This window comes from Sorghum bicolor, chromosome 9, assembly GCF_000003195.3.
Source record: "Sorghum bicolor cultivar BTx623 chromosome 9, Sorghum_bicolor_NCBIv3, whole genome shotgun sequence".
NCBI classification, from domain to species: domain Eukaryota; kingdom Viridiplantae; phylum Streptophyta; class Magnoliopsida; order Poales; family Poaceae; genus Sorghum; species Sorghum bicolor.
The window spans coordinates 2,347,193-2,361,977 of NC_012878.2; the positions used below are offsets into that span (position 1 = coordinate 2,347,193).

The following is a 14,785-nucleotide window of genomic DNA, read 5'->3' on the forward strand; positions in this document are numbered from 1 at the left end:
TGACTAGTCTTAAACATAGAATTGTATTTTCTTGAACCGAGAGACTTTCTTGAAAATATGTAGTTCCACTGTCCTTAAAAAAATGTAATTATGAGATTCGTACCAGTCAAACTAGGTGAAGTTTGAATAATATTATAGTAAATAGTTTAGCATTTATATCTCTAAATAAAATTATTATGCAAATAAATTTAATGATATTTATTTTGTACCATAAATGTTAGCACTTTGTGTATAATTGTAGCAAAAATAAAAATATTTATTTTTTCAAAAAGCAAGAATTATATTCTTTTTAGGACAGAGGAAGCATACTCATACCATTTTTGTAATGCCAATTCTTCCCTGTGAACTAGATATATTGTTTTTTTACAAAACAATGGGTATGCAAAAAAAAAAATCTGTAAACTTGAGAAAAATGTACAGCCCTGCAAGACGTGAAATGACTTCCAAATGTAATTTCAGCTTCTTCTCGATTTCAAATATACAAGGGCGACGCACACAATAAATCAGCGAACATGCTCTTAATTACATTTATAAACAGTTCTCTCAAGCACTGAAGAGCATTACACGATTACTTTCAGTTAGTTTTGTGACAATTCACAATGTTTTTTTTTCACTGCTCACAGTTTTCCACGGCCACAACAGCAGACAGGTCATAGCAGTTTTTTCACGGCTCGCAGTTTTCCACAAATGGAGTACTACAGCTCAACCAAACGGGCTGCGTACCCCGCCCCCCCCCCCCCCCCCCCCCCCCAAAAAAAAGCCGTGTTTTGTTCGATGTGAAGCCCGGCCCATCTTGGACCGGGGGTGCGGTCCACGGTGACGCCACGAGTGATGCACAGCGCGGGGTGGGGGTCCACACGGGTGGCCGTAGAGGGAGTGAAGTGAAGGCGGAGGCGGGCGGGCAGGGCACGGCACGACCAACCCCCCCTCCACGCCGGCTGGGGTGGGTCGCGGACTCGTACGGCCCCGCAAAAAACCGGATTTGATAGCAGCCGATACGTCCGCCGCGGCGGCTGAATAGGAGAGAGAAACCGCCCCGACCCCTCTCTCTCTCCTCCCCCTTCTCGACGAACCCGTCCCACAAGCACGCGCGACGCGACGCGACGCGAGCCAAGAGGTGGAGGAGAGAGAGAGAGAGAGGTAGAGAGAGGAAAACCCCGCCCCCGCCCCCGCCCCCGCGCTCGTCCAGGCAGCCGTCGTCGACGCAAACGGCGGAGGCCACAGAGACGCCACGCGAGGGAGCAGCCCCCGCCCCCGCCGCCGTAGCAGCAGCAGCAGCAGCAGCAGAAGCCCCCGCGCGCGGCCGCCGCCGTCCCCAATTCGGCGCTCCGATCGCCGGATCTCCTCGCCGGCGCCGGGGGCCCCGATCGGCCCCTCCTCATGCCCGTGCGCTTCCGGGGGTTATCTCGCGCGGGCGCCGGCCATGTCGGACCTCGCTTCCACCTGCAAGGTATACGCCTGCCCGCGCCCAATTCCGCAACCCGATCTCCGCCGATTCCCCTCGAATTTCCCGGGGGATTCAGCTGGGCCCGTGGGATTCCCGCCTCTGCCGCCGCCCTGCTGTCGCCCGGCGGTTAATTCCGCGCCCAGGTTTAGATGCATGGATGGACTGGCTGAGAGCTCCGACCCTAGTTTTTTTTTATCCAGCTCTGGCTGGCACCAGTGCCTTATTTCCAAATGTGGAATCGCTTCGGCTTCTTAGTCCGGGCATGCTGCCTGATGTAGTCTAGCCCCGAGCTTTGGATAGAGCTGTGTGTGTTGTTGGGCAGGTGTTGTATGCTGTCTTAGCTGCCGAATCAACCTCTCATGTGTTGTACTGATTGATAGGCTAGTGCTGGGTCCTTCGGTTGCATGGCGCAGTACTCGTTCAAGCTGCTCCTAGCTCGCGCGTGGCTAAGCGACAAAATTTGCTCTTGATAAGTCGTTCTAGAGTCAGTAGTTCTGTTTTTTTCTGGTCCATGGATCAACCATGGCAAGTGTGGCGGTGTACTCCACGTGCGCAGCAACGTGTAATGGTTGCTCTTGAAGATCTCACACGTTGATTCTTTCCTTGTTTGTCACAGGATAAACTTGCGTATTTTAGAATAAAGGAGCTCAAGGATATCTTAAATCAGCTGGGGTTACCGAAGCAAGGAAAGAAGCAGGTCAGCAAATGTTTTGCTCTCTTATTTTGGCTTTCGAGCACTTTGTTTCTACTCCCGGATGTGTACGATTACATTACAACTGAATGGAAGCATGGCATACGAGTGTCCAGGGTGAACTAGCCATCTGGCAGTACATCATTGTTGGGTCTGACTGCTGTAGTGCTGTGCACGACTTGGTTTGGCAGTAACCATGGGTTTGTAGGACAAGCTTCAATTCAATATTTCAATTTCAGAAATCAGAACCATCTTCTTTTTTCTTCCCTCCTTGAATACATTCAGAATCTCATCTTCACTATACTTGCCTCAGCTTTGCACTTGATGGTATCTGATCGATTTTTCATAATCGTTGATCACAGGACCTTGTTGACAGGGTATTGGCAATATTATCAGACGAGCAAGGTATGGCGGTCTTTGCTGCACATATTGCTCCCCCCTATTTTGTTGTCTTTAACTGCAGCATTTTCGATGGTTCAATATTACTTTTCAGTTGTGCTCAAGCCAGTAGATTTTTTTATTCAAATCTGTGCCATTGAAGTTTAATAATATGGGTCATTTCTTGATTTGTCCTTGAGCTGATGATTGGTTAATAAAAAATCTCTTCCGTTTTAGAGTATCAGCTAGTTCACATTTTCTTCTTCTGAATCACTAAGTTTGGTCTTTCCATGAAATCTGGCTCTTTACTCTTTTTGCTTATTGCAGGTCAACGCCATCATGGATGGGGAAGGAGAAATGCTGTTACAAGGGAGACAGTGGCAAAAGTTGTTGATGAAACATACAGGTTTCATTCCATCTGTTTCTCAATTTTCAGTACAAGAATTCATAGCAGAGAGTTGACTATGTCAGATGAAGATGTTGACTCAGTTCCTTTTGGTGCCTCGGTACTTTCATTAGCAGGAAAATGCAAGTATGTCCTCCTGACCTTCCCTCCAGGAGCCACAGTGGATCAGATTTCAATCATTTCAGGCCCAAAGAGGAATCCACTGACTTCTACCATGTAGAGACTAAGGTCCGCTGCCTTTGCAATAGCACAATGCTAAATGACAATATGATCAAGGTATCTTACCCATTTATATATGTGCATGTATTTTCTTTTCATTTGAAAAGCATATAGGACGTGAAACAAGGTTTGTTTTGGTGCGATGCGCCTTGTTAATCTTTTTTTCTTGCATCTTGTTTCCTGCAGTGCGAAGATGGCAAATGCCAGGTGTGGCAGCATATTACCTGCGTACTCATTCCAGATAAGCCCACGGAGGGTGGTGGCCCTGATATTCCACCTCATTTTTATTGTGAATTGTGCCGACTGAACCGGGCAGACCCGTATGTTCTGCTACAATCTGTTTGGCTTTCTTTGTTTCACTATATATTTTTTCAAGAGTGGCTTTTGTCATGTCCTGCTATAGCTAAAATGTTGTGAATGAACTGTGCTATGGTTTTCCTTTCCTGTATGGTTTACCTTTTTTAGAGTGTGACCTTTTTTTTTTCAGTCACCCAGGGTTTATTAGAACCCCCCCTTTTGTTCTACCAATTCCTACACTTGATTGATCTGGTAAATTGATCCGATAATATCTGGTTTAACAGCCCATGCTTCTTGCTTAGTTGTCTGATTGAATGTTTGTTGCAAGTTTGATATGTTTTTATGTCAGTACTTGGTACACCTATGGATGCTATTGAACTTGAACTGCGGTATGCGCTGAACCTTTTGAATGTATTTATGTGCTGGATACTTGTATGATCACTCTGTAGGTTAAACGACACTCTTCGTTGTCTTTGCCTGAGTTAATAGTGTGCCTTTAAGGCCTAAGCTCTTTCTGCTCTTTGCTTGGCTAGAACATGCTGATGGTTTATTTCCTTTTGCAACAAATATAACGTGTAAAGATAGCTTACTTATTGAAGACCAAAATGCTTGATGTTTCTAGTTTTCTATGCAATTGAAGTTACTATGCCTTTTGGTTAGATCCTCGAATATATTATGAACAAAAGCCGCTGATGAGACATAAATCTGTGTAGGCGCTCTGAAGTTGGCATTGCACTTGAACAACCTTGTTTAGAATTTCTTATTGTCTGCAATCCTTGTTCTCATTGCTTAATTCCGCCCTTCGAATTTGCAGGTTTTGGGTGACTACAGGAAATCCATTACTACCTGTGAAATTTATGTCATCTGGTGTTGGAAATGATGGGTGGGTATATAATGGAACTTGTTGTGGTGCCAATAGTTTATCTTACAAATAATCATTCCCTTACCTAATGTGCACTTTTTTTTGTGTGGGGGGGGGGGGGGGGATTGTCAATACAAGTACATTGCACGTGTAGTTAATGTGAAATTTAGGTTTGAGGGGAAATGACACTCTATTGTTGTCAGGAATTATTGTTTTAGCCATATGGATATCTATAGTGCTATGCGTAAGTATATCCTTGTTACCCAATCAACAAACACTAATATCTTCAACAACATTCATATATACTTCAGTTCAGGATCTTTGGTTAGTAATTAAATTCCACTGTTAGATTTTACATGATAATCCTTGCAGTCTTGTTGATTGCTAATACAAGCTTTTGCTCATTGATATCAATGTATAACACTAGTAGTCATTTGCATGTAGTGCCGTAGTGCCGTACCATACAATGTTCATTGGTCTGTTCTTAAAAGATGCATTATCAGTCTTACACAGCATCCAACGTATGATATATGTGGCCATTTCTATGATAAGGTGGTCCATAGTTGTGCTTTTGGCCCATATATGCTAGATAATGTTATGTCATTTGAGTAGACTTAAACTAGTCTACTATTTTAGTTTGTATACTATCTGCATTGATGTTACTGTGTTGCTGATGCATAAATGTTTCCTTGTGAAACCTTCATATCTCTAGAGCAAGTGTACCTCAAATTGTGGAGAAGACCTTCCAGCTTTCCCGAGCAGATAGAGAAACAGTCCAGAGACCTGAATACGATCTCCAGGTTTGCTCTCTCCTCCACAACCTAAGTTTCATTTGCCTCAATTCTGATAAAAATTTTGCACACTTTATTAATGACATGATGCTGCTATGCCATAAATAAGTCTTAGCTGTGGATGATTGTGTCCTTTCTTTAACATAGTGTTCACGCATAGTACATTGGTGATTATGCTATGCCGTAAATAAACCTTAAGGAACTGAGGAAGAGAACATTGGTGTATCTGAGATTAGGTCACTCGGAGTGCCTGAACTTTGTTATTGAATCAACCTCTTTAACATAGCGTTCATGCATAGTACGCTGATGGAAAATAGCTATGTATGATTATGACCTTTCTCTAACATCAAATATCTTTGATTTCTCATGTCTACCCCACTTATGAGTTATCTAAGTAAATCATTTGCAAATTGTGTGTGCAATATAGACTTGAGTATTGCACATTGAGAGCTTCTGCCAAAAGGTCTTGATTTGATGTATTAAGATTTCTCCTGTCCTGTCCAACAAAGAAAAAGTGGTTGGATACACTCACTGGTTCTGTTGCACAGTCCTGTTGACTACTGATTGTGTTGTTGGTCTGTGTACAGGTTTGGTGCATTCTTATAAATGACAAAGTCCAGTTCAGGATGCAATGGCCTCAATATGCAGAATTGCAAGTGAATGGTAATACATAAAATTTTATTGTATAACTTGGATTTATTAAAATGCATTTGGGCTCAAATCTTGGCTTATTGTATACATATATCTGAGCCATATAGGTTTAATTTGCATTGATATTTTTTGCGAAATTAAGTGATTGCCAGTGTGATATTTAGTTCTGTTTGTTCAGGTATTCCTGTACGAGTAATGACCAGGCCTGGTTCTCAGTTACTAGGGATAAATGGGCGGGATGATGGACCACTGGTGAGTTTTATTCTTACTTTGTCCCGCTGGTAGGATCTGGATGCTGGTTGGATGGACATTTGGTACTACCTCTTTACTTCATTTGGTCACGGTGGTGGTTTTTGTGTTTTTTTTGGGGGGGGGGGGGGGGGGAGGGGGAGGTCTAAAAAGTGTTTCCATTATCTTTTGGGTCAGTTGTACCTTTTAAATGAACTCCGTTAGAACACAGTATAAGCTTGTTTCTCATCCTTTTTTAAGTGTGAAGTATATTAAGGAGTTAGTAACATTAAGTATGTCTGTGTTAAGCTTGTTTTGAGGTCTTCACTCTTGTGGCTTATACTCCCTCCATTCACATGTGGTTACTCTTATGGCTTATACTCCTTCCAGTCGTTTGTACTTGATGCTCAGACAGGGAAACCAAGCTCATTTGTTCTTGTTTTTTTTGTCTGTAATGTCAACTATATATGGCTGGAGTTAGTAGCATTCTTTATCACTTTATGGCACTCTTAACAAGATCTGAGCACATTAGCAACTTGACATTTTTTTTGTACGTGGGACAGTCCTCTTTAGATGTTGAGATTCTTAAGAGCATATGTTTTGTCATGATACAGGATCCACTTGATTTTCTTCTGCTTTCCTGAAGGCAGGAGTTATGGGGGTTGGAAAATGGCCTTTTACCCCCCTGCCTTTTTATAAAATGTTGCATGTTCTTGATTCATGGCATAGTCTTGGAAATAGTGTTATGTGAGCCTGAAAACTTGAAAGGGGTATGCTACATTAAACTACTGGCTAAGATACTGGAGCACATGTTCATACTTTGTTGGTGAAGGTGCTCACTGGTCATCACCTGGGTCAGATGCACACATTTTGGCCAAACCATTTACAAATGTGGTACTGGTTTTTGTTTCCCATTGGCCCACCACACTAGTTGCCAGCTCTAATCCCGGTTTGTACACATGTTGCCAGCTCAGATACTGGTTTTTTTACTCAAAATGTTTATAGTTAGCTAGTGAAGCGCATGGTTTACTTCTACATCGCGCTGGATTGTGGCATGTATCATGTCATTCTTGCGATGCGGTGCATGTGAGGATCCATGGATACTATTTTCTCATTTTTCGCAGGAAGTGTATTGCCTTAAATTGGCTGAACATACAAGTTTATATTCAATGATGTTATCCTGCAATCTGCATCATAGGAGTAGTAGGATTGTAAGGGTGGTAAAGAATACCATTGGAAAAAGCAAAATAACATAAAAAATAATATGAACTAAACCATGAGCATACAGAATGGCATTATATTAATAGACCATTCCCCCCCCCCCAAAAATTGAATGACACATTAACACATAGCCCTGTAGTTGTTGATGTGAGGCAAGTCCATGATGCAATAGCCATTGTCAGGTTTTATCAAGAGATTTATAGTGCTGATATGAAGCATGCTATGGGGCAAGATTCAAGTTATACTCTTCTATCTGTACATTCAGAGATAGAAAGCAATTGGGTGCACATTTCTAGCATATGGAGACCTAGTTTCTGTTTTGTAGTTGATATGATAATTTGATCGCAATGTTGTATTACTCTGAAATTCATTTTTTAAGTTCTGTTCATGGGTTAAATTTGTCATTCTTGTATGTTTCTGCAGGTAACCACATGCAGTAGAGAAGGGATCAATAAAATTAGCTTATCAAGAGTTGATGCCCGAACCTTTTGCTTTGGAGTTCGAATTGTTAGGAGGAGGACTGTTCCTCAGGTTTTGTTTGTCTTTCTACATATCTAATTGAAATGACTATATGATCACATGATTTCCTGTTCTGTAAATAGTGTATAAACAATGTATTGCCAATTTTTAGCTTGTTTCATGTTAAATATCATCTAGACAGCAATATTTTGTGTTGACAATTCCTGCTAAAGCTAGCACTGTTTTTAAAATTTCCTGTTATGTTTCAGAAAAAAAGAATTATAACTGAAAGGAAAAACTAATAATTCTATTAACATATTTAGTGCATTATTCACTGCGTTGTGCTCCATTTACTCTTCTCTTCCTCCTTGACACTGTTGTTGATGTCCAGGTATTAAACTTGATCCCAAAGGAAGGTGAAGGGGAGTCTTTTGAGGATGCTCTTGCTCGTGTCCGTCGCTGTCTTGGGGGTGGAGGTGCTACAGACAATGCTGATAGTGATAGCGATCTGGAAGTGGTTACTGAATCTGTTACAGTCAACCTTCGTTGCCCTGTGAGTGTTGTTCTGCATATATCTGTTTTTTATGACTTTTTTGTGTTTGGCTTTGTTACATATATGTCAGTACCATTTACCATTTTCATTTTTTTTCTTCATATAAGTATAGGTAGTAACAAACCACTTTTACTCTGTCAGGTGGTTCTGTGCCTACCTAGCTTGGTAGTATTAGGAGAGTTGCTAACTGTTATGTATTTACTCAAAAGCAAATATAATCATTATAGTAGGTCTTTAAAGTATGTTTTCTGGTTGGCTATAGGTGGCATGTTGAGCTCAGCCGCTCTGGTGCAATTTGCAATTGGAATTGTATCTAATGTATTTTTATTTTTCAGAATAGTGGATCCAGAATGAGGATTGCTGGAAGGTTCAAGCCTTGTGTTCACATGGGCTGTTTTGATCTTGAAACTTTTGTGGAATTGAATCAACGCTCACGCAAGGTTAGAATTTGTGCTTGCAGAAGCACATTCAAATATAGGCTTGTTTTAAACATCTGTTGTAGTTGGGCTTTGGCCCAGGCCAGGCCTAATTTTTACCTGCGCAATAAGAGTATGGACTTGTTCAATACACTTGATCAATGATCATGAATACCCAAGAATGCCATTTTTCTATTATGAATCTATTTTTCTATTATTGTTTTTGAGTAGGAAATACAGTGGAGATAGAAAAAATAAGTTCTGTTAATAATTTTATGGGCATGGTCACGCCATGCTTGAGATGCATGCAAGGTTAGCCAAACTAGGCTACCCTTGGACAGTAGTCCATGGGTGGTATAGGGACTATGGATGTGGGATCATCTTTACCCTATATAAGTGCTCTTTTCCTCTGCCACACTTGATTTATTTATATCATTTTACATGGTTTCATATTTTGTATCCTACCTTCCTGATTGAGTGTTCTTACTTTTGTGCAGTGGCAATGCCCAATATGTTTAAAGAATTACTCTCTCGAGAACTTGATGATCGATGCTTATTTCAATCGGATTACTTCTTTGGTAGGTTTTTGTCTCACATTTTATGCCTTATGCTAGAGTTTGTTATGTGACTTGATTTCTGTTTTCATCTTGGATGTAGTTGCAAAATTGCAGTGAAGATGTTAATGAGCTTGATGTTAAACCTGATGGGTCTTGGCGTGTGAAGGGTGATGCCGCTACCAGAGATCTATCTCAGTGGCATATGCCTGATGGTACTCTTTGTGACTCAAAGGAAGATACAAACCCTGGTGTCACAAGTGTTAATGAGTTCAAGAGAGAGGGTACTTCTGATGGACATAGAACTTTGAAAATTAAAAAAAACCCTAATGGATCATGGCAGGTTAGCAGTAAAGCAGATGATAAAAAACCTGTGGTTAGACATCACATCCAAAACAACAATGGGTTCTCAACACCAAACATGCCTATTATCAGTAGCCCCACTGGGAGTTATCGAGATGGCGAAGATGCAAGTGTGAACCAAGAAGGGGGTGGTATTCAATTTGATATAGCATTGAACCAAGAGTTTGACAGTTTTGCACATAACTTTGGTCAGACATACAATACAGAGGATAGACAACAGCCACAACATAATGCTGCAGATGTCATTGTTCTTAGTGATTCTGATGAAGAAAATGACCCGATTGTTCGCCCGCCAGCTGTCTATGCAAATGCAACTACAAATGGTGACAGTTTTCCTTTCGTCACTGATGCTGCTGGAACTGGATATCCTGAAAGGTACCAGGAGGATGCTGGCGTTGGTACAAGTGGCCTTGGTTTATTGAACAACAATACTGGTGATTTTGAAATAAATAACTGGCAAATGCATTCTTATCCACAACCGGAGCAAGGGTTCCAGTTTTTTGGGACTGATACTGATGTTGGCAATCCTTTTGTTGGTCCACATAATTCCTTCAATATTGCACCAGAAGACTACTCGCTTGACTGTAATGTTGGCATAGAGGATCCCTCTGCAGCTCACGATGTTTCAATTTGCCGAAACAGTAATGATGTGCATGGAAGCTTGGTTGATAACCCATTGGCTTTAGCAGGCGACGATCCATCTTTGCAAATTTTTCTTCCAAGTCAACCTTCCACTGTTCCCCTTCAGGAAGAATTGAGTGAGCGTGCTAATACTCCAAATGGAGTCCACCCTGACGATTGGAGGATATCTCTTACGCTTGCGGCCGGTGGAGGGGGTAATGAAGAGTCTACAAGTGTTGATGGTCTAAAATCACAGCCAAAAGTTCCATCGAAAGAGGCAGGAGTCGAACCTTTGCTTGATGCTGGTTTGTCTCCCTTTTATGAATTTAATTCTTCTCTTTTGTAATCATTTTGCTTCTAAGATAACGGTTTGCTACACTTCCTTTTCTTTTTGGTAGCCTGTCAACTATTTCCAGGATCATCAAGGTTAACTTTTGAAGGCAGGCATCTTAGGTCATACTTTTTTTCCATAGAAAATGTGCAAAGTCTGATATCTTAAAATAGATCCCCATAAACTATTTAATTCTGTAGTCAATAAAATGAATGAGTAGAATTTTAGCAACTTTTAGAGTATGCCTTTGATTACTTCTGGGTATTAGATGACATTTGATGCTGAGTGGCTCAACTTATCTCCTTGTACTCAAAACTGTCAAAATGATGTCTATATGCAATTATGCATACAGCATACGTATGACTGTGAACTGAGTTTAATCAAAACCTAATTTCTGAAGGTTTTCGATTTCTTATCAACTTGTATTAGCTTGTGGTCCTGTAATATCTGTTGGTTGCAGAGCTTTATGGATTCTATGCTTGCATAGAAAACAGTTTTGATGATTTATTAATTACTAGAATAAAAAGAACTATCTAGCTCAATTTCTCAAATGTGAGTCCAGATTCATGATACCAATTTGTAGTATCAAACTATGAATTGAATGCTGATATTTCTAACCTTCTAACTTATTGCTGCTATGTTCTCAACGACAGCTATCTGCATACTATACATGTTATTATTGTAACATTTTTGTTCTCAATTGCAGCTTCTGCTCTCCCAAGCATGAACAGATGTAATGGATCTAATCTAAATCCAAGAAGGATTGAAAATATATTTTCTCACCCTCGCCAACCGCGGTCTGTTAGGCCTCGTCTGTGTTTGTCATTAGATACTGATTCAGAGTAGTTTGGACATCACACTGGGATAGCTGAATTTGCTACTAATCTGGCAAAGTTGGCTTCCAGAATCTTGATTTTTACTGTGGAGGGCTCAGGTTATTGTTGTTGATACAAAGAGAAACACCAGTGTGGATGCTTTGTTGCATTAACCTGGGAAGATTCAAGTGTTCTATATGATCCAAGTGGGATCTGCATAGAGTTCATCTAATGGTAAGGATAGACAATCAGCCTCTTTATGTGATGGATTAGTTGCTATGTTTTATGAACTAGATTGCAGTTTGTGATTCAAGTAGCTGACTGGTAATTGAACATGCTGAACGCGGCATTGGAGATGATTTCCAATGCCCCATGAAATAAAAGTGAAGTTGAGCAGGATTAAAAGAAGCAAACAAAAACTGCTAGGATCTGATCAGCAATCTACCGAATGATCATAGCCTCATGTTAATACTCCCTCTGTCCCATTACAGTCGTCGTTGTAAGATTCAAAATATGTCTCCAAATGAATGTCGTTTTAGCCTTAGGTGTGAGTCTCAGCCTATATCTACAGAACCTGTCCATCCATCATGTCGTTGTCTCCACAACCTGCTTCCTGTTTATTTTGTTTAAGGCTAAAAATGTTGGTGCATGGAATGTAGTAAGCCAAAGCGTGTTGGATGTAGTAGTTTTTAATGCAAAAGCATTTGCGTGTGAATGCTTTTCATCTCAGTTTGATAGTATGTCTTCTCAATGTATAGGGGTGTCCGTATTTTACCTCCTACCTTGGGTTCTGGTCTCAAACCTATAACGACTACAATTGTGGGACAGAGGGAGTACTATTTATATCCTTGGTGGCATTGTGTAGGGTTACTTATATCCTCCACACTGCTCTTGCTCGCGCGCACTCAGCCTGGCCTCCGCTCCTCTCCTGCTTCTCACTGCTTCCCCTCAGGCCAGTCTCAATGCATAGTTTTATGGTACAGTTACCAAGACTATAAACTAGGTAACCGAGCCAAATAAGTTTCATGGGGATGAAACTCCTCTCTCATCTGATGAAACTCCTTCATTTAATGACCCTGCCAAATCAGCAATGTTGCTTATGTGGCACCCTATTTAATGTGCATGACACTCTTATGAAATATACATTGAGACTGGCCTCACTATTCTTCTCCAACAGACCGATCTCTATTGTGGCCCCCTTCTGCAGCAGCTGCTGCTGCAACCACAGATGACCCAGGCGGCTCCATGGCCTTTCTGGTTGGTTTCCTAATGATTTCCTCTGTTCTGCTCCCGAAACCCCTCGGCTCTCACTGGTTTTCGCTAGGTGTTGGGAGCACCTTGTTCTCTGTGAGTGCCTTGTCACCTAGGCGATGCCTTAAACACTGCCTATGTGAAATTTGTCTATTCAAAATGTCTGCTTGATTGTTTAGCATGAAATAAATCAATGTGAGTGCATGTAGTTTCTTTGCTAGTTCAACTGATGAAACCTTGTGGTAACTGATGTATTTTGTGTATTTCAGGTTGGTACAGGATATTTTCTAACTGGGAGTGGTTTAATGTGGCTAGTGGAGCAGGCTGTACATTTTCCCTGACATTTACTGGGTATAAGGAATAGGGGGCCATCACTTGGCATAAGACAAATACATGTGAATGTTTTGTGTGTACCATCATTGTATTTAGGGTTTGGGTGCTAATTTAGATGTTTATTATTACCCTGATGTTTGATGGAAAATAAATTATTCCTTGAAGTGGCGGTCAATAAACAGAGCCCCCTTCGGTTTTGAGTCGGAGCTGCTGACCGTTCATCTGTTCTTGTTGTTGTTGTGAAGTGGTAGCTTCGTTCAGCTTCAGCTTCCATGGTGGGACCAATCATGCCAAAGTTGTGTCTAGCAGAGGGCAATCTCCATGGTGTCTTGCAATACAAGTACTCGTATATTTTGCTCTCCAGGATGATAAGTTTCTTTGTGCATCATGCTGTATTATGCCGGTGTTCCCCTTCTCATTTCTTGCTTCACTGAACTGCTTGGCATAGTTTGATATATCTATCTGTTCATTTGGTTCGATACTCTTTACTAGTATGTGGGTGCAGTGCAGGCGCACAGGGCAGATCGGCAGTCTTGACTTGCCTGTGATCTGCCTTGAGTATCTACTGCTACTGGTACCGCCTACTGGCTACCGCCCATGTATGTACTTAGTAGGCATTGTAAGGCATCAAGAGTAAACTTGCAGGTGGTGGTGTGGATTGTATCAGCTTTATGAACCCTTCTGATTGAAAGGTGCTGGGATGGATTAGTGGTATGAAGAAGTTCGTTTCATTCAGAAGTCAGAACATAACAGCACATCGTTAGAGTATGAAGGGCCTGTTTAGATGCACTCAGAAACCTAAAAGTTTATAAATTTTTCCATCGCATTAAATTTTATGGCATATGTATGGAGTATTAAATATATATAAAAATATAATTAATTGCACAACTTACATGTAAATCATAAGATAAATTTTTCAAGCTTAGTTAGTCCATGATTGAACAATGTTTGTCAAATATAAATGAAAGTGCTATAATGTTAAAATCTAAAAAGATTTTTCAATCCAAACAAGGCCGGAATGGTGAAATCATACTCTGCGCACAAATATGGCCTTGTTTAGGCCTTGTTTAGTAATAGCCAAAATTCAAAAAAAATTCAAGATTTTTCGTTACATCGAATTTTATGGCACATACATGGAGTATGAAATATAGATAAAAAATTAACTAATTATATAATTTGCTTGTAATTTACGAGATGTATTTTTTGAGCTTACTTAATTCATTCATGGTTAGACAACAATTGCTAAATACAAACAAAAGTGCTATGCAAAATTAAAAAAAAAACTAGAAGGCTTTAGGGCCTGTTTAGATGCACTCAAAAACCCAAAATTTTACAAGATTTTCTATCACATCAAATCTTGTGGCACATGCATGGAGCATATATAAATAAAAAGATAATTAATTGCACAGTTTACTTGTAAATCACAAGACGAATTTTTTAAATCTAGTTACTGTATGAGTGGACAATGTTTATCAAATACTCCCTCCATCCCAAATTGTAAGTCATTCTAAGAATCTTGGAGAGTCAAACTTTTCTAAGTTTAACCAAATTTATATTATAAAATAATAATTATTATGGTACTAACTAAGTATCATTAGATTCTTTCTTAATTATATTTTCATAGTATATTCACTTTATGTTACAAATCTTAGTATTTTTTTCTCTTTAATTTTGGTCAAACGTAAAAATGCTTTGACTCTCTAAGATTTTTGGAATGACTTACAATTTGGGAGGGAGTACAAACGAAAGTGCTAAAAGTGTCAAAATCCAAAAAGATTTTGGATCTAAACACCTCCTTCACGCCCAAAAACTTTTAACCCATCACGTCGAATCTTTGGACATATGCATAAAATATTAAATCACGAGACGAATTTTAAATCTAAAAACTTTTCAGAACT

The 14,785-nt window shown here is 40.3% G+C and overlaps 1 protein-coding gene across 4 annotated transcripts; it reads left to right on the forward strand.

The window, feature by feature from the left end:
• LOC8071254 (E3 SUMO-protein ligase SIZ1) lies at positions 1,068–13,563 on the forward strand. Of its 4 annotated transcripts, XM_021447014.1 has the most exons (18): positions 1,068–1,450; positions 2,064–2,144; positions 2,501–2,543; positions 2,844–2,922; positions 3,036–3,198; positions 3,328–3,461; positions 4,253–4,321; positions 5,013–5,100; positions 5,679–5,754; positions 5,921–5,994; positions 7,615–7,722; positions 8,042–8,203; positions 8,539–8,643; positions 9,117–9,197; positions 9,277–10,462; positions 10,556–10,610; positions 11,195–11,537; positions 12,824–13,563. In XM_021447014.1, exons 1-17 carry the CDS (start codon positions 1,424–1,426, stop codon positions 11,223–11,225), a joined length of 2,562 nt encoding a protein of 853 aa, XP_021302689.1. In that variant the 5' UTR covers positions 1,068–1,423; the 3' UTR covers positions 11,226–11,537; positions 12,824–13,563. The 4 variants fall into 4 exon arrangements, with proteins under 4 accessions (XP_021302689.1, XP_021302687.1, XP_021302688.1 ...); XM_021447012.1 differs by lacking the exon at positions 10,556–10,610 and having other exon boundaries at positions 1,073–1,450; XM_021447013.1 differs by lacking the exon at positions 10,556–10,610 and having other exon boundaries at positions 1,074–1,450; positions 3,039–3,198.